The 23,999-nt window shown below is 37.7% G+C and overlaps 2 protein-coding genes across 3 annotated transcripts; both read left to right on the forward strand.

Moving 5' to 3' along the window:
• The first annotated feature begins 3,202 nt into the window (after nucleotides 1–3,202).
• On the forward strand, nucleotides 3,203–12,622 carry LOC100543319 (regulator of G-protein signaling 18). Of its 2 annotated transcripts, none has more exons than XM_010715680.3 (5): nucleotides 3,203–3,524; nucleotides 4,209–4,310; nucleotides 7,162–7,226; nucleotides 9,255–9,421; nucleotides 11,677–12,622. In XM_010715680.3, the coding sequence occupies exons 1-5, from the start codon at nucleotides 3,406–3,408 to the stop codon at nucleotides 11,932–11,934; spliced, it is 711 nt and encodes a 236-aa protein (XP_010713982.1). In that variant the 5' UTR covers nucleotides 3,203–3,405; the 3' UTR covers nucleotides 11,935–12,622. The 2 variants fall into 2 exon arrangements, with proteins under 2 accessions (XP_010713982.1, XP_003208664.2); XM_003208616.4 differs by having other exon boundaries at nucleotides 3,204–3,524; nucleotides 7,165–7,226.
• A 7,733-nt stretch (nucleotides 12,623–20,355) lies between these two features.
• On the forward strand, nucleotides 20,356–22,013 carry LOC100545490 (regulator of G-protein signaling 21). Its single transcript, XM_031554795.1, has 2 exons — nucleotides 20,356–20,821; nucleotides 21,303–22,013. Exons 1-2 carry the CDS (start codon nucleotides 20,639–20,641, stop codon nucleotides 21,504–21,506), a joined length of 387 nt encoding a protein of 128 aa, XP_031410655.1. The 5' UTR covers nucleotides 20,356–20,638; the 3' UTR covers nucleotides 21,507–22,013.
• The last annotated feature ends 1,986 nt before the right edge of the window (nucleotides 22,014–23,999 follow it).

Raw genomic sequence — 23,999 nt, forward strand, 5'->3', positions numbered from 1 at the left:
CTTCCACTGACTCGGAAGTATCTCACATGCCAAATTCCAACATCGTGATGAATCTTTTAGGCACACCAATGAAGACATTCACAGAAGTAGCAGATTGCAAGCTCCTCTACTCGAGGTGTACAGTGAAGTTCTTTCCCTCTGGTATTGGTTCAAAATAATGATATATTGGATCAGAACATTATTAAATTGTAGTTCCAATTACAGTTTCCAATAATAGGTAGTCAATAAATATTGATGAGTGATAAAAGTTGAGGTGTTTCAGAGGAGTCGCAGAATTATTTTTCAAATATTAATTCATCCAAAAGATTAATTTTCATTTTCCATTCTTTAAATACCATAGCAATAAGGAGAAACGTGGAAGCACGTTTTCACAGCCCACGTTCTTCAATGAAGATTTGTGCTGTGCTTACTCTTTACAGGGCAGTAAGGACACTGTTGTTATTTTTTCTTGGCATAGAGATAGGTATCACTTCCCTTCAGCAGAAAATAAACGTAACCCCACAGAAGGCATACAGCTGGTGGAAGGGGATTGAGTAAGAACGATGGCAGAGCTTGATTTTGGAGAAGCCTGGGCAATGCTGGAACACAAGCATGGATGTGAAAGTGGCAAGGTTTGCATGTACCAGGCCAGCAATAAAATATGTTTGAAGAAAGATGTGTTGGAGTTGCTTTAGAAAGAAGCACTTCTGGTTGTGTTCTAGTTCCAGCGCTCAGCTGAGCTCAGTTAGGACTTCACTTGTTTTCAGTGAAAATCTGAATTATTCAGAGCTCACCTTTACAAACAAAAAAAAAAAAAAAAAATTACATAATCACAAGTCTACTGTAGCTAATGCTATCAGTCAATATTTCTCTCACAGAGAGCAGTTCTAAGTTCTACCTAACTCAAGCATGAGTTAATCACAAGCTGAGCTGGACCCCTACCAAACCCTGACAGCAGTCTGTGCAGAGACATTTCAGCTGAGGAATAGGCCCAAAGAGATCAGTGCTTCCCATCTTGCATTTTGTGATCTACTCAATTTTGCTGTTTGTGTCAAGTAACGGTACTTCTGAAAATACATATTCTATTCAATTATCTGTGAAAGCTTTGCAAATATATTTCAGAGGTCGGAAAAATGGTTGCTAATTAACATATCAGTTCTCATCCTGAATTTCTTCAGTGCTTTATAGGCTGAAGTCATGTCATCAACATCATATTCTGGGTCTGTTTTTTCTGGCTTAAAATAACGCACTCACTTTTCTAGCTCATCATCTTGCAGTATATAAACCATCCCAGAAGCATTTACAGGATCATTAATACCGTTGCTATAACAACTGCAGCCTGCAGTGCAAAACAGAGATGCTTATTAGCACCAGCACCATCGCTGACAAAACACAGGCTGACTTTAATGTCATTTGGCTACTTCAGGGACAGGCTTTAATGTTAGCTTTCTTTTAATGGTAATTTTTTTTTCTTTTTTTTTTTAAGAGAGAAAGATTGATTGCAGTGATTCTGTATTTTCTTTCAAAATGTCCAACTGAATTCTCAGGAGATGCACCCCACAGTGCTGCATTTGGACTGATACCACTGTCACACTACAGTACAGGCATATTTCAAGAAACATTGTTTGCTTTGGAGTCACGTAAGAGTGGACTGGACAAGGCCTTCAGGCATGCACTGATAGATCAGCATTTAGCATTACAGAGCTGTGAAAGCTGAAAACAAAGATTTCATGTGACCATCTCTGTTAAGGAACAGTGAAATAAAATAATGCATTCTTTGTTTATTTTTTACTTACTGGGAAAAGGCAGAATATATTATTAAAGAAAGCTGTGGTTAAAGAGTTCTCAATAGGCAGGATATGATACATAAGCCTACTCTGAAACTGAAAATGTTTAAAACCATAGCCCTTCTTCTCAAAGGTGCTCAGGCTACAAAAAGCAGTTTTGCACTGAAGATTTTCCATTCAGTCTGATTTTAAAATGTGTGTCACAGAAGTAATACGGAGTACTTTTTATCTGTTCCTTTAAAAAAAGAAAAAAGCCAACAAAATCAGTATATACATATATAGAGAGGGAGATGTTATATTTCAGGAATTTGGAGTAGCAGCAAAAATTTTTTAAATTCCTTGGACTCTGAGTACTTCCCCTCCTCCTCAGCCCTGCAGCCACAAGGAAGGGGCCATGGTAGGACCTGAACTTAGCAGAATGTCAGTGAGTGCACAGAACTAGCCAACACTGTGGGAAGGGGGTGAGGTCATGCCTTCTCCTCAAGGCCAGGTATCTTATCTGAGTTATCAAAATGAATCACTGGTGTTAAGAAGAGGAAGACTCAATGAACTGCGGTATCACTTAGCTATAGCAAGGAGACTTTCTCTGGGACCATCATGCCAGTTGCTCTTTTCCAACCTCTTGTCCAACTAACAGTGGTTTCTTTGGTAAATTTGTTATTCCTGTGGCATCTCCAACACAAATTGTACTAGAATGAGAAATTTAACTAAGAATGAGCTTGTACATTTAAGAGCTGATTTGTGACAATTAGCCTAAGAAATTAGCACATTTAGGTTATGCAAATTGGAGTAAGAAATTTTTGTTTATTCAGAATCAAAATGAGAAGAAATCACTTTGTGTGCGTGTGTGTGTGTTCGTGTGTGTTGAAAGAGTTTTTATCCAGGCTGAGAGATTGTAAGTGAAAATAAAGCCATAGATACAAAAGATAAATGAGAAGCTGTAAGTGGACAAGCTTGAAATTAGAAGTAGGTGTTCAATACTTCTGAAAAATGGTGCAAAAAGCAAAATTTCTGCTTACAAAAATATTGTATCAACTACTGTTTCATCAGCCTCTTGTAGCCTCAGAAATGCTGAAATTCCAGTTAGCATGTTGTAGGTAGAGCTAACTTTGTGTTCAACATATGGCATCTGAGACTGCAGAAGGCAATTTAAGGTCAGCTGGAAGTTCTTCTAGGAGCTTAAGGGCAATGTTACCCATTTTGTACTACAAAGTGATTCTCATTAAAGTTCATTTTAGAGGAGCTATACGCACTTCTCACACGTTTTTGGGAGAAGATGGTGGCATCATCCTAGTTGTTCTAGGACGTGGAGTTCCACAAGCACAGAACCAGGAGTCGCTCTGCTAAAAGCTGCGTTTGTCTGTATGAGCAACAGCCATTTTGCAAAGTTGTAATCTCACTTCCTTAAATGACGACTGTAAAAGCAGAACTCTACTTAAAGTCCTGTGTGCCTGCAGCTGCACAGACAGCTAAGGTGGCAAACCTCCTCCTTCCCACAACCTGCTCTGGAAACTGTTCTACAGCCAATTGGGGGAACCCAGCCCGAGACACGCCTTGCTGAATGCACCACGTGTAGAGATGAAACCCTTGTAAGGAACTTAAAGAAGCATTCTGTAAAACTGGGACGCTTTTTTAGAAGATGGAGAACCCAGTTCTTTTGTTCCCTCAACTGAACATTTCTGCTTCGAAGGATAAATCCTATTACAAAGTCATGAAATCAACAGTTAAAGAAGAGCCAAATAAAGCAAGCAAGCCCGGGTAAGTTTTAAGGTCATGCTGACACTTTGAGTGTTGTTTACACAGAGGATTCTTCTAACATAGCTCGGGAGTGTAAATTTAGGGCGCAGATCTTTCTCGTTTTGACCAGTGTATGTGAAAACTGGTGAACTGCAAGCCTGGGAATTGTAGACATGAAATATTCATTCATCAAGGAAATAGTTTTTAGGTACAAGAAACAAATAAATAAACTAAGTAAATAAGAAAGGCAGGTTTCACAAAGTTCTGAAAAATGCTTTTTAAACCCTAAGTACGATCTGGAAAATATTCTTTTTAAAGACTGCAAGTGTGAGGAAGCACTGCTTCCTTTTTTCTTTGCAGAACATTAAAAGTAGAAGATGCTGAGCCAACTGTTTCATGTGTTCATGAATTGTGCTCATGTTCCTAATATAAAATTTCACCCTTCTCCTTCAAAATTAGTGGAAAACGCATTGAAAAAGAAAAGATTTCCACTTCTGTTTGCTAGTGCTTCACATGCAATTCATGTTAATGTCTGAAAAAGAAATTTGTTAATGTGAATAATATAAATAGGAGAAGTATTAGAAATATTAGTGTAAGTGAACCTTTGTGGACCTGGGGTGCAGAGGCAGAGATATTAGTCAAAGAAATGCCTGGAAAAAATCTTTTAACAAAGTTGGTTTAAAAGCTATTTGAACTCTGTTGTAGAGCAAAGCAGAAGAGAAACAGACTGAGCCTTCTCCTGCAGAAATCTGAATTACACGAAGCTGAACATCTTGGTAAACCGACAGACTTGACAAAAGCATCAAGGTAGGCATTATAAAAGGCAGAGATGATAGGGATTCCTTCTAGGAAGTTTCAGTGTGACCCAGAACATTTCCTGCATATGCATGTGTGCATTCAGACTTGGCAGAGAGTAATACTTTCAAAATCTGTTTCATTTAAAGTTGACTATCTAACTCAAGCATAGAAATAGTATAGAATTATCAGGCATAGAACAAAAGAACTCACCAGTACTGTTTTCACATCTAAGTGCAGATTGTAGCCCACATGTGCGCATATATAAAAATCTTTACTCGTGGCAACAGCGTTTTTCTTAGTCCACTGGTTATCCCAAGCAAGCATTTACTCAGAAATGGAGGTGAAAAATTACTGTTTAGAAGGAAATCATATAGCTCTTGAGAAAATAGATTTTCCAAAGAATTCTGGATGCATCTCAAATACTGGATATATAGTTCCTTGATAATTGCAGAATTGACAAAACACCATCTTGTCTCCCAAATTCAAATACTGATGTTTAAACACTGCTGTAATATTGTCTCTATGACACTATTTCCCATAAAGATGTGCAGTGAAATATTATTTTTGTTAAATTCAGTGAGAACTTAGTTCTTGACCTCACCAGGACACCAGAATCTCAGAGATACATGAAGAATTACACTTGTAGGTCTTGAGTGAAAAGTACTGCAGAAGTATTGCAACTCCAAGGCCTAATAAATTAGTAGCTCCCTTCTTTCCACCGCAGAAAACTTCAGAGATTCCATCTCTTTTTTAAGTCTTGTTAATGTTGTTTAAGCAATTACTGCTTTAGGGGCCAAGATCTACTGCTTTGACCAGATTGTTTTCTCATATGTGTAAATATCGTGGCTATCCAAATGATGGCATGTACTCATGATTTGAAAGACTTCCCTCTCCACGCTCCCAGGGGAGGATTTCATTGCTTCTCTCAACCTCTCTACACCCTCCCTTCCCCCCCAAACTTTCTTTGTTGTGCTGTTCTGCTTAATTCAGTGGTTCTACAGTTCACTTAAAAGATGTTGAAGCTATGAACAAAGGTAAAGGAGCGTTGCAAACAACCTTTTTCAGTTCCTCAGTTCCAGACACGTAAAACTGTGCTAAGATTGTACCTAAAATGAGAAAGCACAGTCTCCAAGCCACCTGTAGGCAGATGATACCTTTTCAGTGCTCATTTTTATTTGGGTGGCTGAGTACTGCTGGGTATTTCAAACCCAGGTTCTGGTTTCTCTTTGTTATGGCAGCACTCCCTGGTGTGCCAATGTCTTGGGGATCTGTGAACCTACTTTCTTTCTAAAAGAAAATGAAGAAATCGCATTAGGAGTTTCCAGCAAAGAACCTCTCCAGCATTCTGTGCACTACTGGACTGTGTATGTGCTCTGAAGCTGTCAGGGCTTATCTTTCACCATTACCAAATTCATTTCTGTGGCTGTAGTAACCCATTATTCCCAGATGTACAAGCACACACAGTTCAGAGATCTGCACTCTTTGTACTTCCCATAATTAAAAACTCTGTGAGGGAGCGAGGTCTCGCTTTCCCTGAATCCAGAATTCCCCTGCTTTATTGGCCTACGTTCATTTCTCACATTTCAGTTCTCCATTATTTGTACGCCTTGAGAACTGTTTGTCTCTCCCTAGCTAAGAATTTTCATTCCTATAAGCAATGACTTCAGCTAGGAGACACATGACACCTGTAAAAGTATAAAATAAAAATCCTCCTTTTACTTTTTATACAAAACTGAGAGCATTTCTGGCTTAAATTCCCTCTCATAGTCATTGGAATTTCCCTTTGTCTAAAATTCATGTGACTACAGATTTTGCCAAGGGAACCCAAGCTACGTAAATCAGGCAGCAGAAAAAATGTGAGCCTGGGGCAGGAAAGAGGCATCATTTCCAAAAGTGTTCAATGCAGAACAAGTTCTTCTGGTTCTCAGCTCCACTTTCGACTAGCCTGGACAAACTGCTTAAATGAGGACATTCCCACTCTCAGAGTACAATGCTATGTCACCAAATGAAAATGGTTCTAAATGTTGAATATTCACTCTTCACCTTCAGACTTAGAACTAAGGCACAGTCCTAGCATGATAAAGTTAATGCCAGCCTTGTGCCAATTCCTGTATTGTCCCAGTGTATGCGTATGTATAGGGATAACCTATACAGCACAAAAACAGAGAGGTTCCTGAAATTTTTATTTGGAAGAACAAAATTATTATTTTTTTTCCTACCTGTTTATTTCTCTAAGACAGAATATTGGAAATAATTGAGAAATACATCTAACTTGGCACAGATGATGAAGAATACATGGAGTTTTGTAAATTGAGTGCAGCATCTCAGAATAACGTGACTTTGAAACATGTTTGTGGTGAACAAACCAGACTGTAAGTGCTTATACCCTAGAAAACTATCATCTAAACCATACCACTACAGCTTCGTCTTCAGCCTACTGAACTTCCCCTACTTCATCACAAATAGGCTGTGGTAATGCAGCCTCAGAACCACATCTCTGCAAGAGCATTTTTACTAACTAACCAGGTGACTGACCTGCTTACCTTGTGAGTTTTGCCATACTGCATCACCTCTATTTCCTCAAAGATTCCTCACAGAAGCACAAAATAAACATTAAAAGAAAAATCTCTGCTCCAATCTTTATTTTTTTAAAGGAAAAAAAAAAAGGCAACTCTTCAGGAAAGAGCCAGAAAACATTACACTCTATGTTTCTGAAGTCTGTAATAGAGCTCCTACAGCAACAGAATCTTATCACTTTGTGAAATGGCCCAGAGCAATAATAGTAATTGAGAGCATATCAAAATAACTTGATGAATACACAGCATGCACAGCTCCACAAAACCGTATTTTGTTTCTTAAGCAGTGTGTCTCCTGAAGAAGCAATGAAATGGGGCGAATCTTTTGACAAACTGCTTTCCCAGAAAGGTTAGTACTCTTTTCTTCTCTTCCTGAAGACTATGCTGGTGGAAAATTGATGGAAAATTACAAAACGCAGTTGTGCACTTAAATAGATCTGTCCTAAATTAGGTACTTTGGGTCATTTATAGCAGCATGTGTTCCTGCTCTGCTCATGTGCTTAGGCTACAGCATGCTGTCAACTACTGAAAGTAGTTGAAAATAACTTCTAAGCTTGTTATTTTATTGGACAAAGTGATAGGAAGTGAAGAGTTTCTGCAATAACTAGTAAAAGGCAGCCAAAGGTAATTAAATTGTTCTGTAATGAATAAAATGCCTTTCTGCTGTATGAATTCTAATCAGACTCTTGGAAAAATCCATTGTAATAGTGGCACGCTCATCAGTTATTTACAACATTATTCACTCACATTAGCAGAAGGCTATCTTATCTTTTCTAGACTACGTTTTTCAGTGTTGTCAAAAAGAAGAGCCATGTTCCGATGAGCTAACTGCTGCATTACCATAAAAATCCCAAATGGCAGTCTTCAAAAATGGTTGGAAATCTGCTGGCAGTCTCATCCATCATTTGGCCTCTGCCCAGTATCGCGTTGTTCCTGTCCAGCCTTATTATATAGCTTGTACAATAAAGGCTAATTTTTTTTGTATTATCATCAGTATTCGTAGTTCATCTTTCATGAAGTGACAGCCTCTTTGTTCTTAAACATTTTATAGCGATTATTTTTCTATTAGGGGTAACTAGCCATGCGTGGCATAGAGATAACATTAAAATAAGCTTATAGTAGGGGAGAACTTGAAAGAAAATTCCTCTCAATTCTAATCCAAGATAAAAATAGCAATTTTTTTATCCAAGATAAAAATAGCAAAAAGAAATCTGAGTTTGCATGGAAATCATACTGTATCTTTGTATATTGACTGCATGTTTCATTCTGAACTTAGTCAAACAACTTACTGGCATTGGGACTTTGCCTGAAGACAAGAACTTTAGTGAACTGATCATTATGGAAACATTGCTCTTAGTGGAATGTATTGATCTTCATATAAAAAGTTTAGCCAAGTCATCCTTTAAATGTCAGTTTAAATGTTGATTGTTACATTGGAGCTAGATTATTTTAGTCTTTGTTAACTCTGGGAAAATAAGAGATATTTAAATGACTACAGAAGATCTAAGAAGTTTGGAGATATCAAGTTTCTAGCTTAGGAGCAGTATTTCTGGCCCATATCCTTAGTACTCCCTTTCATACAGATAAATCCATCCAGAGCCACAATCTCAGTGGTTTTAAACTCTTGAGAATCAATGATTGATTCAGCATTGAATTTTTAGTGGACATAAAAGCATACCAAGGCAACAATCATTTGCTTTACAAATAATAAGAGCTATGGAAGGCAACATGTGGCCAAAGAACTGACCCTTCATGATGGCTATGACAAAGATTTATTATATCACTTTCATTTGAATATTGTTCAAATATTCCTGACTGCAAGACCAAAATCTTAAAAATGAAAACATGTTCAATGGACCTAAAAAAAGAATTTGTCAGCTTTGGTGCAGTTTGTTCCTAAAACAGTAATAGGATCCAAGATGGCCATTATTTGAAATGGCCCATTGCTTACATAGATATCAAATGCACGTATGTCATTGTCCTTCCATTCTGGAGGGACACGCACATAATCCAGCTGCAGTGGGCTGGAAGACTGTCTACTTGTGAGCAGAGATTCTCATTGCATTTGGGTTAACCTAATTCAATCTGATATTTAGCAAATTCCATCACTTCCAGATACATACAGATGATTTGATTGCTTCCATTTATACATTCTTAAGGTCCTGGTAATCAATACCGAGAATTCTGTCATGGGAGTTACAGCATGCAGTTATTTTAAAGCCCTTATGCAATTTAAAATAATGATCTATGATGCAATGTAATTTAAAGGGAGCACAACCCGTTTTGTGACTTTGCTTAGACTGCCTGAAGATATTAACTGTCTGATAAGGATATATATATATATTCATTTAACACAATTCAATATTCCCTTCTGTAGATGGATTGGATGCCTTCACAAAATTTCTGAAAACGGAGTTCAGTGAGGAGAACATTGAGTTCTGGATAGCTTGTGAGGATTACAAGAAGAGTAAAACTACAAACGAACTTTTCCCAAAAGCTAAGAGCATTTATGAAACATTCATACGGAAAGATGCTCCAAAAGAGGTACAGTAAAAACATTCTGCAGCGTACACAGTGTTTTCCACAACTGCGCCTGATGAAATCTGCTTTTAAGAAGTGCGTGTCCAGAAACAGTAACAACCATTAATTGTGTTGTCACTGACTTAAGGAGACTGTATCTTACATGTCAAAGCTTTGGAAGGAAGCCTGGAAGTAATTGCTTAGTTTATTCATCTCCATACTCCTTACAAAACCCACTCCATATTGCTCTGCTAAGGATAGAACTCTGAGTTTAAATATGAGATCACGGGAATCAAAGATTCCTGTTGGTCTGTAAAGCCAGGATATATGCACACGTACATATATACACACACACACAATTAATTTAGTAGAAAAATAGCAATGATAAATGTTAATGCTGCCATGAAATGTATCGGCTAGCATTTTTGAAGAAGTATTATCTGCCTGTAGTCAATGCTGCTTCCAGAACAACAGAATAATTCTCCCATTCTATTAAACTATTTGTCAAATGATTACACAGCTCAGACTCAGAAGCTTTTGTTTTAAAGCCAAAAGACTGAAGGAGGCTAGAAGAATTTACTAAATTAAACATATCCCCTAAATGATAGTGATAATGTTTTAAGCAAAGATTTTTCATTATTAACGTTCTCCATCTTCAAAGCTCTGGCTGAGCATTCCTGCTATGTTACTGACAGCACACAGATAAAAACAAGTTGACATGTAAATACTAATTAACACGAAGGCCTTTTTTTAATTACTGCAGTAGTGCAAAAAGTCTTAATATTTACAATTTCTTCATTTTTCTGAAATGTGTTACGAAGGAATCATATCGTAAATGAGCAAAAAGAACACTTTTTTTTTTTCTTCTTTTTGCCTGCTCTGGGAAGGAGATGATGAACTCTTAATGAAATCAAGCTCAGCCTCCTCAGTAGGTATTCTGGACTTAGATTTTTCTCTAATTCTGTCAAGGTTGAGCAGAAATATGGCACTTGCCAATTCTCCCTTTCCCTTGTATTTTTTTTAAACTTGTCAGAATAGCAGAAGTTAAACTCTAACTGCTACTTCCCTATAACAAAGGTGAAATAAGTGTAATTCTTATTTTAAGAGAAAGATTACAAAATGGTGCAATCTCCACCCATAATTCTCACAGACTACATATAACATTCAGATCCACTTTTGACAGGGGCCTGGCTTACTAGTTCCACTTTCAAAACTTCGAGCCTTTTTCACTCCTTCTCCTGCAGCATCTCAGTGGGTGGACCTTACATAAAAAGAAAAACTCATAATTTGATCTAATGGTTGGCAGCCATGCTCATGGCAGGGTGTTGGAACTGGATGATCTTTAAGGTCCCTTCCAACCCCAAGCCATTCTACGATTCTCTAATTATTTGAGCCGGAACTTATCATTGCTAATACATAATCTAAATAATCTATGCGCAATTATTGTAGGACATTGAGCCCTGATATTGTCATGCCTTGAGACTGACAAACAAAAGGCTGAGCAGGAAGAAAGCTGGGGAGGGGACAGAGCATGGAAGTCATACTTTGACCAAGAGTAACCTAATGATGGGGCTCTGGTCAGCCTGATTCAGTATTAGATATGGAGGTTGGCAGCCCTGCCTGCAGCAGGGGGGTTGGAGCTTGGTGATCCTTGAGGTCTCTTCCAACCCAAGCCATTCTATGACTTTATGATTCTATGATTTCTGTGTGAAATCTTCCCAGGAAGAATGCACCAGTGCATGGAATAAATATTTTGATATGCTTTCCACATCTCTAAAGCCTCCAGAAACTCACTAAAATTATTTTAATTCTTAGAATTTTCTCACCCTCCTGCCATCAAAACCCCATACAGCATCTAGAAATCTTTAATATACACTAGTGTATTCTAATGAGACAAAGTTCTACGTGTATCTTAAGTGAAAAAGGAAGGAGTTCAGCCTTAGGCTGGTGATGCAAAACTTGGTGGCAGCAACTATTCCAAGATTGCTGATAGTGAGTTACTTTTAATCAGATACCACCGCATCAAAATGTGTTGGTTGTATCTTAACAGATATTTTATCGGTTCTCCAGTGTACCAGTGACAAATTTATGTAGGCTTTCTGGCAGCCACAACTGAAAAGGAATACACTAATTCTATGGCATCAATCTTGTGTAATATACGGGATTCAAAGTCCTTTTTATCAGAAAACTCTTTCACCAATGTACAATATCTTTGCTACAGACAACAAAAGAATTGTGTTAATGCACATTAAATAAGTACACTTTTCCTCATTCTCCAGGTGAATTTGGACTTTAAAACCAAAGAAGTTACAAGTCAGAATATTGAACAGCCCGTCCTTACCACCTTTGATGCAGCACAAAACACAGTCTACAGGCTGATGGAGCAAGACAGCTATCCACGCTTCCTAAGATCTGATCTTTATTTGAATTTGGTTAAGGGGAGAAATCCTGGTCGTCCCACTCTTAGGAGGCGATCACGGTCTTTTACTGTCAATGATTTCCAGGGTGTGCGACCAGACTTCACCATCTGGCAATAGGGAACTCAGCCCTCATGAATTCTAGCTACTGCAAGCAAGTTGTACATGTGTTATAAATTACAAATCCTTAGGTGGTGTAAATAGGTGGCAAGCAAAGTTGCATGCTTTCATACCAGGTCATAGTTTTGTTGCTAATGAGTAATCCCATTTACTGTAGACAACCAGGCAACTTATTGCTGAGACATGTCGTGTGAAGATTTTGTACAGTATTTTTTTTTAACTCAAGCAGGAGCTGTTATCATATTAGAAAGAAGAATCTGAGTTTCTGACATAAAAATGTTGTCTAAAACGCTATTTGATAACACCCATCATGTATTCTGTAAGACAGTTTTGTCACAGTTTGAATCTATATAGCTAACCTTTGCACATGATTTTGTTTTTTGCAGTATTTCCTACACTAAGCATAGAATATTTGTAGTATTTTCTCATACTGCAAAACACATGGGAACATTAGTTAGTTGAAATGTAAAAATTATATGGATTTTAACTACAGCTACTGCATAATTAAAATCTAGCTATTGCATATTTCAAGAGGATGATAAGAATGCCTATTTAATTTTTATAGAGACATATTATATACTCTTTTCTTATTATGTACATCTTTTCTTTATATTTAAACTATGCTGTATAAACTAGCTTTGCTATCAAATATTTGCATTCTCTTCTTTTTTTTTTTTTTTTCCCCAACCAAATGAACAGCAGTCAAGGGCCAAGAATGCCCTTTTAATACAACATGTGTCATTCAACATCTGGTCATGTGGATGCATATGTCTGTTTAGAAGGAAGCATCATTTTTCCCCTCATGCTAAGCTAGGTATGAAGCCAGTTAAGTAACACAATCAACTGTTTTTCTCAGTATGTAGTTCTGTGCCCTAAGGCTGACTATCCAGTACTGCACATAAACGCTCCTTTGTGTGCTCCCCTCCATAAATAGCATCCTCTCAAATCATAGAATGGCCTGGGTTGAAAAGGACCACAATGATCATCTAGTTTCAACCCTCACGCTGTGTGCAGGGTTACCAGCCACTAGACCAGGCTGCCCAGAGTCACATCAGCTCTCAAATGCCATACTTGATAGTTCACTTGAGATATAACAGTGGGTCTGTTACAACACAGGCATAAAATCTGTATGTTTACAACCAGATTCTCAACTGGTGATCACGTTACTTCATATCTTCACAGAATCTAATGTTTGTTTGCTCTTGCCGTGGATGAAATAAATGTAAAAGAATACATTTACTACTGTTTCAAAACTCAGAGACATGACAAATACAGTGCTTTGAGTAAGACATTTCCTTCTTAGCAAAAAACCCAAGCAGTTACTCAAAACTGTCTGCAGTGATAAATAGAAGTCATCAGGCGCCTTTGTTTCCTCTCACAGGAACATGGAAAATGTTGCTTATCGCCAGGGAGGCCTTCCTCACAACCATCATTCCATAGTACTGACAGTGCTAGTCCCTTGCATGAGTTTTGTAATTACAACAAACAAATAAGCTATTCTTGGTAGCTACTTAGGCATGTATGTTATTCAGAGATAATTACGAACCATGATTTACAGCAGACTGAGGCCATGGGAACTACTATAAGAAGAAAGTCGAGATAAATTCAGAGAAAGGAAGACAAAGGGCACAAAGATAAACCAAAAGGACAGAATTATCTGCTTGCTAGATAGGAGACTCCTTTTTGTGGCAGAAAAATAAGTGCTGGAAGATGAACTAAACAGGTTTAGTACAAGTCCGTGACACTTCTCCATGCTTCAGAGAGACAGGATTGATCAGATTGAAAGCTAGCTCTGCAGGGATGTATTTATAGCATGGACCGTGCCAGAAATCATCGCTGGGCTTCTCTAGGTTTGGCAGAATCAATGTCACAGTTAAATAAATCCTCTTGTTTAGCTGGCTTGATATGAGTAATACATACGAAGCCTACTGGGTATATATTTTGGGAATTACATTATGTAGCAGCTTTTTGGATTTGTGTGTGTTGTTCAGTATTCAGTAAGAGCTCTCAAAATGCCTCTTAACAACACTTCACTCTATTCCTTACATACGTGAAGTCTCCAGCTCTAATGTATGGGGGAAATAATCTACAGAATTCTGTAGCACAGATGTTTGTTGCCTGTTTATTTTCTTTTACCTAGCTCTGATTAGATGCATTGAATTAACTGAATTATTATCTGCTGTTGTTAGATAGCTTGAGGGAGATCAAAATACACATCTTCACATCTTTTCTTTGGCTTTTGGGATTTGATATTGTGCAAATGACAACTTAATTAATATTTGTACTGACAAGAAACAAGAGGACTGAGTTCTAACATAATGAATCTCAAAGGAAAAGAAAGGTTTTCTTCTACCGCAACTGTAGGCAATTGATAATGTGGCTCTTAGAAGCTGTGGTGTATAGAGGCAAGTGACTCACAAATGGCAGGTTATTTTTCCTCTCCTTTCTTTTTGTCCTCAGCTGCTCAGCTGCCTTAATTAACTTTGAATACAGTTCCCTCTCCCTTCCAAATTATTTTCCATGCATAACATTGAAAGGCTCCAACTGAAAAAAAAAAAAATGCATAAAATCATCTTCTTTTCAGTGCTTTCATGCTCATGCATGAACACCTTGCTCAGATACCTGTGCTAGACCCCCCTCTGTTTTTTTGCATTACAGTCAAATGTCTCAATCAAATGACCGTTTAGCTCCTGGTGGCTGTATGCCAAAAATATAAATATCAGTCCTCTATACAACATCCAGCTTGCCTCCATTTCTTCTTTTCTCCTGCTGTCTTGTTTCCATCTTCCTTTTTTTTTTTTTTTAAACACCAGCCAGTGAGAACTGAGCCGTGAAGGCTGCCTGTTTTTACTTTAAAGCTTTTATCTCTGTTTCCCTAAACAACATGTGTTGGCGTAAACATCTCAGATGTCAACTCACAAGAGAAGGAGTTATTATGATTCAGACTTTATCCTTGACTTCATTAGAAAACTTAGTTAAAATTAAGTAGTGTGAAAAACAACCCTGTGAAAGTCGATACCTAGTTTTCAAACACAACAGAAGGTTAAGCTGAAACCTAACATAACTACAATTCCTAAGCAGCTGTTTCTTCACTGTGCTATTTTCTTGTATCCTAGAAACTTGTTTCTTCACAATCAAAGACACTGGTGTATTGGTTTTCCCTTTCATTCATTACCTATCCCAGCTTGGTTTGGAACACACCGCCAGCAAGGCACGACTCAGAGGACAACTAATACAGGCAATTATGGCTCAGGAGCTCTCTATGAGCATCATGCCTACTTTTCATATATTATTTTGTTGATGCAATTTATAGCCATCTCCAAGTGCAAGGTTCTGATACTGCCCTTTAAGTTTGCACCATATGGGCTTCTTGTGCAAATACTAACTTTTGTTAATCTGCTGCTATAAAAATAGTAGTTTGTTCATCCAGGACAAGATCTGGGACTAACAATCTGCTGACTAGTACTAATTTAAACTCTTCAAGCTTGCATAGTTTTTTCTGAGAATTGATTCCAATTCCCCTTTAGTCAACATTTGTGTTTGTATAGCACTTAGAAATCATGTACATAAGGAGCACAACATGATGTAAAACATTTTGACAGATTGTTCTGGAAATCAAATCTTTTACCTGAAGGGACGCATTGCTTGGGTGGAAAATAACAGGTAATTTCTTTATGCAAAATAGCTCTGTGGCATACTGAAGATACACAAAGTTATTCACATGGAAAAATAAATAAATAAATGTGTTTCTAAGCTGTCCACGTATTATTGGAAGGTGGAAGATGGGTATTTACATAGTGCTGTGATTAAAATGTATTTGCATCTGCAAATACATTTGGACAGGTGGTTCCATTTCACCTGGATGCCAGCAGTGCCTAGGTCATCTTCCAACTTAAGAAAGGTGGTAAATCTACGTTTACTTGTATTGCTTGGATCAAGAGAACCTTCATTTTCCTCCTGAGGTTATGCTATATGGAGTAATATCCAACAAGCCTCGCTGTGGAATGGATTCAACAAAGGCCAAGTGCTGAAGGGCATTAAGAGATTGAACCTGACAGCAACACACTAAAACTTTTGTGGGAGAGTGTGACATTTTCTCACGTTGCACTAAGGTGAGTATAAGGCACCTCTTTTAGGAATATATAAAAAATGCAAGTGATTTCTTAGGTTAATACACCAACAGTGCGAGCTGAAGAGTTGCTTTACACTGCCTGTTGAGATAGTGGTATCTAGCTCAGGTGTGGTTAAGCAGAACACAAAATGATAGGCTTAATTGCTCCAAGCAGCCAATACCTTTTCATAAAAGAGGTTGGTCCTTATCAAGTAATAGGGGTGAAGGATGAAATGTGAATCCACATTCCCTGTCCTACAGTTCTAGCTCTGTTATCATCCGCCAAAGGCAGCACACTCACAAATCCATTGCAGGTCAATAGAGAGCTTGTTTGTTTGATGTAGTGTATTATGAATAACCAACACATTTGCACAAGTAGCTGATGGATGTGTTGTAATACCACAACAATTTTTCTCCTTATGAAATGTCAGTAAAATATTGGTCTTGTCTGGCACTATTTTATAGTTCATGGTATATATTCTGTGGAAATTAGACCAAATAATTAATGGCAGAGAATAAATGGTAGTTCTTATTTCTGTCATTCTATTATTACTTTTAGAAGCAAGTGGATTCAAAGATAAGAAATTTGCAGAAAAGAACCCAATAGCTTCATTTTGCTGCCAGAAATCTTGTTCAGTATTAAGAAAGTAGGGCTCAAAGGGCTACCTTGGGTCATTGTTCCTAGTTTCCTATTATCAAAGGCGATAATGTAAAATAATCTCTTTCATAACGTATCAGTCTCTATATTTGAAGTACAGAGAAGTAGAGAGGACAAAAACCCCACCGGGGGAAATTATCAATGGCACTTTCTGAAGCCTTCTGTTTTCCCAATGAAATTTTTTTACTGTTTATATCCATTTGTTCTTTTACCAATATTCATCTTATTCTTAAGCTAAAATATATATATTTTTCTCTATTAAAGGAAGCTGGGTAAGGGCAGCAAAAGATTAGACAGCACCACAAGGAGAGAGGCATGAAAGTGAAAGCCTCATGGTTCAGGAGAGTAAGGAATACACTGAGAAAGAAAAGCGTTGTGAAGAAAAGAATAAAGAAAGAGATATCACAGCAAAAGGAAAAATTATATGAGGGTGTTTCTGGGACAGAGTGGTGCTCTTCGAAGAGATCACACCAAGTGAAGTATCAGTAAGAGCAGAAGAAACTGCTGCATTACAGTTTTCAAATACCACACGACCCCATTGTTTGTAACAGCATCAGTGTAAGAAGATTTGTTTGTATAAATGAGAGAGAAACACTTCAAGGGCTTTGACCTTCAAGGTGTGTAAGGTAATGGATAAGTCGCAGGTGTGCTTAGAGCAGATACAATAATAAGAGAAAAGAAATACAATGAAGAATTTTCTAGCCAGGTGAACTGAACCTATTTTCCATCCTGCTGTTCCACAGTCAGTGAGATGATTTCTCCAATAAGATGTTGTTCAGAAAATAACTATAAGATAGCGTGGCCACTGCTGAAAAATAAGCCATAGTTCTGAAAGAGAAAATTGTAAAGGAGGTGTTAAAAGCAGTCTGTCAGCTTGCACTGTACTTTGTGGGGATGCACATGCTAACTGTATTGTTCCTGCTATCATATCACCTTCAGCTTGAAGATCAGTCAGGAAAAGAAATTCTGCCCTACCCGTGACAGTCAGACAGTGGAACAAAAAATGCCAGTGAAGTGAGTTGTTTTTTATGGCTATTTTAATCTTAGGCTCTTTATGAGATGGTCAACTTTTAAATGATCTGGACACTTTTTGTTTTCCTTCCCCCTTACAGTGTAAAATGATGATTTTAGTTCCTTGTTGTCACTTCTGCTTGCCATTCCCATCTAAATCCAATGAAATCAGTGAGATCATTCTCTGACTAATAAATGTTAAATAAAATAGCATTACTGATGAGGAAGAGAAGCAGAATTATGTTTATACTGTCTTATCTTTGTCTTTTTTTCTGCTGAAGCACCCCAAATTTGTTATATTTAATTAGAGTTTATTACTGTCACTGAAAGAAATTCTCTGCTGATTAATTAGCACACAACGTCTCACAGACACACCTCTCTGGACAGCCTGTGCCATGCCTCACTGCCCTTAGTGTAAAAAAGCATTTTCCTTAATTATAATCACATAAGCTCTTGATAAATATATATAGAAAATAGCACTAGTGGTACATGGGATCCTTTTCCATTCTGTTGTTCACATATCCCAGCTTCCCACCCATCATGACCACAGACACTGCCAATGGCTTGTGATGCTCTGCCAACCCAACAACACTCTCCTTCACCTCTGGTTCTCCCTGCCTGCCCTTACACACAATTAATTTGTGAGGTTTCTTGAGGAACAGAGGCTAGTCAGAAAATATGACTTATGTGTCTGTAAGAAATTCCATGATTTGTTTTGACTGCACTGAAAGAAAGCACTTCCAAACTCTTCAGTTCCCCCTTACTACCAAATGAGAGGGAAGAGGCATACAAATATTTCCAGAGCTGCCAGAAAGTCAAGTGATGATTACGTTCACATGGAATGTAAATTCAGTTTCAAATCCCCATGCCATCGTAACCTGTGTAAGTTAGATAATCACAGGGTGGGAAACTTGGTTTCCTCTCAAGATCTTTGTATAAAATAAAAGTTTCAATAAAAGCAACATGAGGCAGGATCTGTTGGATACCTTTCCATGTATTCTAGCACTCACATCCTCTTTTCACTGTATACAAAATCTGCATCTAAAATTTGGAGGGGAGGGAGTAATCAATGACTTACTCACTTACTCTGCTCTGGCCTTGCCCTTTGAACTATTTGTTTTATTTCACGTTCTTTGTTCAGTGCAAAATGTCAACAAAACCTATTTTTCGTTCCCACTGAACTTTTAAAAAAATTGTATTTTAAATGTGCATTAATTTCACTAGAATTCAAAGGATGTTTGAAAAAACCTCCTACTTAGTCTGTTTGGAGTAGATTACAGGATACCAGCTTAAGTAAATCCTTTATCTTTCACTACGTGACCTTAGAGGTAACATGAAGAACTGACTGACTCTTGAAATGACCTGCCTGCAAGATTTGCTAGAGGATATCTTTCAGATTTTATATATTTTTTTATTTTTTCCTCAACAAAAAAATTATCTCAAAAAATTTTCAGTTGCATACAACTGAACTGAGGTTTAGTGAAGAAATATACTCCTTACCAAACAGAATATGACCAGTGTCACCAATCAGATTTATTCTTCCTTATTGCTAAATGGTAGTTACGAGACTAACGTTCATTTGGAGATGCCTGATATTGAGAAAATTAAATAGGAAAATAGCATACAGGAAAGCAGGTAGGCACACATTGATTCCGTTGGAAGTTGTGTGCTAAGAGGCACATCTCTGCACAGTGCTTCATTTTTACGAAGCCGTTTTCTTCCAAACAAAAATTGTAAGCAATAACAATAATACTGGTCAAGGGAGTTTTATTTCTCTGCTGGAGGTTTAAATTAAAAGCTCATAAAGTGTTAATTTCAATCAAAGCCAAATTTAGTAGGACTGAAAGTTTTTACTTTAACCCTTATTTACATGTATTCAAATTTTTATACTGCTAAGAAACTGCGGAAGAAAGCCCATAAGGTTACCAGTGTTAACATGATAACTGTTTAGGTAATTCTACTCATTCCAAGCAGTAAGTGTCATATCGATGGTTAATCCACTTGAACTTGAGAAGGAATTCAGTACTCTAGAACGTTAATATCCCTCCTATGTTTTTACTGTAGTTCAATCAGTTGTAAACATTATTAATGCTGTTTCTTGGATGAATTTTCCAGTGTCAAATAACATTCTGTTTTATGAGTCTAGGTCCTCTATGCCCCCGCCCCAAAAAGTGCTCCCTCAATGGGATATCCAAAAGATAGAGTAGCTACCATGGCCTGCACAGGCAAAAGATCACGATGCTATTTTCAAGGATAGATGTTGTTTCCATAGGTCAAACACAGAAGAAACACTGGCTTGGTCTGACTCTGTGGATACGCTACTTGCTAATAAAGGTAAGAGTACATGAAAAGTGTTAAAAATAACAAAACCACGTCAAACCAACTCACAGACATTGCCAGCAGGTTTGCACACTGCTGTCTGCCCACCTCACCATGTACTCTGAGCCACTGCTGGTGACATGTAAGCCTTGCTCAAATTGAAACTCATTACCTGAAAGGTGGCAGAGGAGCTATCTAGCCAGGCCAGCCTCAACTCTGAGATCAGCACACTGCCACAGCACAAATTAATGTTCAGCATGCTGCTTAGAGCGGGGTCCCTGATTGTCTAGTTGCTTCAAATCCTCTTATAGACCACCATGACACTGATTTCCTTTTGAATAATGAGCACTGGAGAAACTGGCTCACACGAAGCAGGTATTGGGAGCCTTCCTCTGTTAATAACTGGCAGAACTCCCTTCATCACCTTACCACTGCAGTTGTTTCATGCCCTACTCATTTTCCCCATAACAGCCTTCCTGGGGCTAGCTGCTGGCTGGTGGGCAAAACAATTTCAGAAACATAAGTGACACTATATATCCTGCATATAAATGCACACATTATAGAAACTATATTGATTTTTCAACTTCCTTCTACCCCTCAGTCTCATGCATTTTTCTCCAGATGGCCTGGCAGCTTTTAGGAAGTTTTTGAAGTCAGAGTTCAGTGAGGAGAATGTAGAGTTCTGGCTGGCTTGTGAGGACTTCAAAAAAACCAAGTCTTCCACCAAGATCGCAGCCAAAGCCCAAAAGATTTATGCTGACTTTATCGAAGCTGATGCTCCAAAGGAGGTAAAGATTTTTTTGCATGTACTTTGGGTACTGACTGAGGATGGAAATCAAGTGGAAAGTTCAAATCCAGAACTCTTGGAATGACAGAAAACTCAATTTCAACTTGGCTGTCCTTCCATTGTTATACCAGCAATTTACCAGGTGGAAAACTTTGTGTGAAACAGAGCCTGATTTGCTCTAATGCCTAATTTGCTCTTTGGTGATCTGTACTTCATAGGATTTGGTCTGGCAGAAAGATGAAATAATCAAAATCAAGTTTTCCACTTTTTTATTTTTTCTCCCCCAGTGATGCCAATTGTCTAAGAACCAAATAAAATTGAAAAATTGGTATGCTAGAAAAAGAAGGGATGACCTCTCTGCCAATTGGCATCAGCCTGGGTATGTGGGAGGAAATGCAGAAGCTGATTATGTCCTGTACACAAACAGACCTCAGCATTCCAATCAAACTGACATTGATTTTGTTCCTCCTTCTTTCCTACAGATTAATATTGACTTCCATACAAGAAATCACATCTCTCAGAACATCTCAGAACCCACCCTCAGTTGTTTTGATGATGCCCAGAGGTTAATCTATAGTCTCATGGCAAAAGACTCTTTTCCCAGGTTTCTAAGGTCAAAAGAGTATAAGGAACTAGCAAAGAAGCAAGACAACAGAAATGACAAAAGGTGGCTCCCATTTTTGTGAGAAGGTAAAAGCTAGACCCCTGAGTGGTTATGAATTTGTAGATGCCTCCTGTTACAACTCAGGATAGGTAATATTTTATTAAAGTGAAACAAAACAGAACTCTTAACTGGCTTGTTTTTAATGTATGTGTGGTTGCTTCTGCTAAAGCTGGTGGAGAAGTATTCTAGAAACAGAATGGAATACGCTAAGACAGTTGAGTTTTTTTAGTAAAAATTTTGCAATCTATAATTTTTTTCCAATAGTTTCTTCATTTGTTGCAGTGATTTTGCATTTTATAAGTGAAATGTTCTGTGGTCTACCATCAGTTTTTTGTTAGAAGTACGGACTCAATAAATTCCTTTCATGGACTTGAATACACTTATTCCCTTTCATCTACTTATTTGTAAAGAAAAAAAAAATTCAAAACCTCTTTTAAACATGTTCTACACTACTTAAAATAGAAGAAGAAATGTGGTAGATGCCATGCTGTGAATGACAATGAATTAAAGACTTACTTAATAAAAAGCTGTTTTCTAACAAATGTTCCTAGCACTCAGAGCGAAGGGATGTTTCATAATACATGCTCTTTAACACAACTCTCTTCGTTTTCCTGTGTATTTATCTCACTTAGCTTTTTTCACTAAAACATCTAATTTGTTAACTACCCGACTATCTGGGGAAAAAAAAAACAGAGTAAACTTCTCTTCATACATTTTCTATTAATGATTAATTTAGTTTTCTTCTTTAAATGCAACAAGTTGTAATGTATGCTTACACTCATGATGAAGTAATGTTAATAATGACTACTTTTTTTTTTTTTTCTACTTAAATACAGAACTATAGAATCATAGAATCATTACAGTTGGAAAAGACCTCTAAGATCATCCAGTCCAACCATCCACCTACCACCAATATTGCCCACTGACCACGTCCCTCACTGCCACATCTCCACAATTCTTGAACACCTCCAGAGACAGTGACTCCATCAGCTCCCTGGGCAGCCTGTTTCGATGCCTCACTGCTCTTTTGGAGAAGTTTCTCCTAATATACAGCCTGAAAAGCACTGAACAGTTTTAGTGGAGTAACCATATTAATTGGAATTTGTCATGGCGTCACAAGAAATGACAGGATCTTGTGCAATTTTTGAGTGTCTCCAAGTGCACACTCTGATCTTCTTCATTGCTCCTCAAAGATTTATAGCGTATTTTTAAGTGAAGAATGAGCTGTAATATATTCCTGAAGAAAAATATATCCTAAACCATATGGAGAAGGAGGAATATTCATAATCAAAAATAATTCTAAATACAAGAGGTAACAATAAGATTAAACAAGCAAAAAAGCCCTAGTAACTTTCATTTTATATGAATTTGATACTTCCGCTGTTCTCCAATACCCATAGCCTATTCTATCACCTACTTTTCCTTCTGGCTTTCTGCATTTCTTTTTCATTTCTTTCTTCCTCAGCACTAGTGGTTAGCAGAGAAATGAACATGAGGCTGAGCTACAAGGAGGATGTGGTTTTGTTCGGCAGTCCCGCAGCTACCATTCATTTTGCAATGAAACTTCAGTGGAAAATCGCAACTTCCGCCTGGGCGCCGTCTTGGTATCCTTTCAGCACTGGGGACTTTCTGCTGATTGAAGTCTCAGTGAAGACAGCAATCAGGACTGCTGAAATTACATAATTTACTCAAGTATATAGCAAGCCATTCTTCTTTCTTACAAATCCAAGTCTCGTTTTCAGAAGAGGTGAGATCAAGTCACCTTTCTTAGTGGGCCAAGAAGGAAGCCCAAAAAATCTGCTGCACCAATGGTTTGTGATCTGAGGAAAAGAGTGCCTTGAAATAGCCGGTTCTAGTGTTAGATACGGAGGTTGGCAGCCCTGCCTGAGGAAGGGGGTTTGGAGGACCTTGAGGTCCCTTCCAACCCAAGCCATCCTATGATTCAATGATTCTATGTGTGATAATGAAATCACAGATGCCTAACAGTGCTCTTTTTTGAATCCCACATTCCTGACTTTATCACAAAGAAAACCGGAGAAACCGGAGAGCAGTGGAGCAGGAGGCTGCCAGGGATCTCTAATTCCTGACCAAAATACAGGATAAAGAGAAATTAAAAAAAAATAGTCCGTCTTCATAAAAATAATCCCTTATATTTTTTCTGATAACTCCATAAAGAAATAGGGGGAAGACCTCAGTGGAAATACATACATCTGCACAGAAAAACATAAACTATATCCAGAGAGGTAAATATCTGACTAATTCTCTGATCACCAGCCTAATTATCATTTAAAAATAAACTGTTCTTAACACATTATTTTAATAATTCTGTAATAAAGTATCATGGAGGGTTTTAACACTATTTCAGTTAATTTAGGATGCTTAAACAGAAATGTACAGTAATTACAGTTTTAAGGGTTATCAACAACTCAAGTATAATAGAGCATACTAATTTTTCCATAATCTTTGAATTAAAACTACATCAACGAAGTAAATGAAAAAATTTGTTGAGCAGACC

The sequence above is a fragment of the Meleagris gallopavo genome, chromosome 10 (genome assembly GCF_000146605.3).
Source record: "Meleagris gallopavo isolate NT-WF06-2002-E0010 breed Aviagen turkey brand Nicholas breeding stock chromosome 10, Turkey_5.1, whole genome shotgun sequence".
In the NCBI taxonomy this organism is placed as follows: domain Eukaryota; kingdom Metazoa; phylum Chordata; class Aves; order Galliformes; family Phasianidae; genus Meleagris; species Meleagris gallopavo.

Coding starts and splice junctions, on each gene's coding strand:
- LOC100543319 (XM_010715680.3), top strand. CDS start 3,406: ATGGAGAACCCAGTTCTTTTGTTCCCTCAACTGAACATTTCTGCTTCG. Junction 4,311..7,161: donor GACTTGACAAAAGCATCAAG/GTAGGCATTATA, acceptor TTGTTTCTTAAG/CAGTGTGTCTCCTGAAGAAG. Junction 9,422..11,676: donor GGAAAGATGCTCCAAAAGAG/GTACAGTAAAAA, acceptor CTCATTCTCCAG/GTGAATTTGGACTTTAAAAC.
- LOC100545490 (XM_031554795.1), top strand. CDS start 20,639: ATGCATTTTTCTCCAGATGGCCTGGCAGCTTTTAGGAAGTTTTTGAAG. Junction 20,822..21,302: donor AAGCTGATGCTCCAAAGGAG/GTAAAGATTTTT, acceptor TCTTTCCTACAG/ATTAATATTGACTTCCATAC.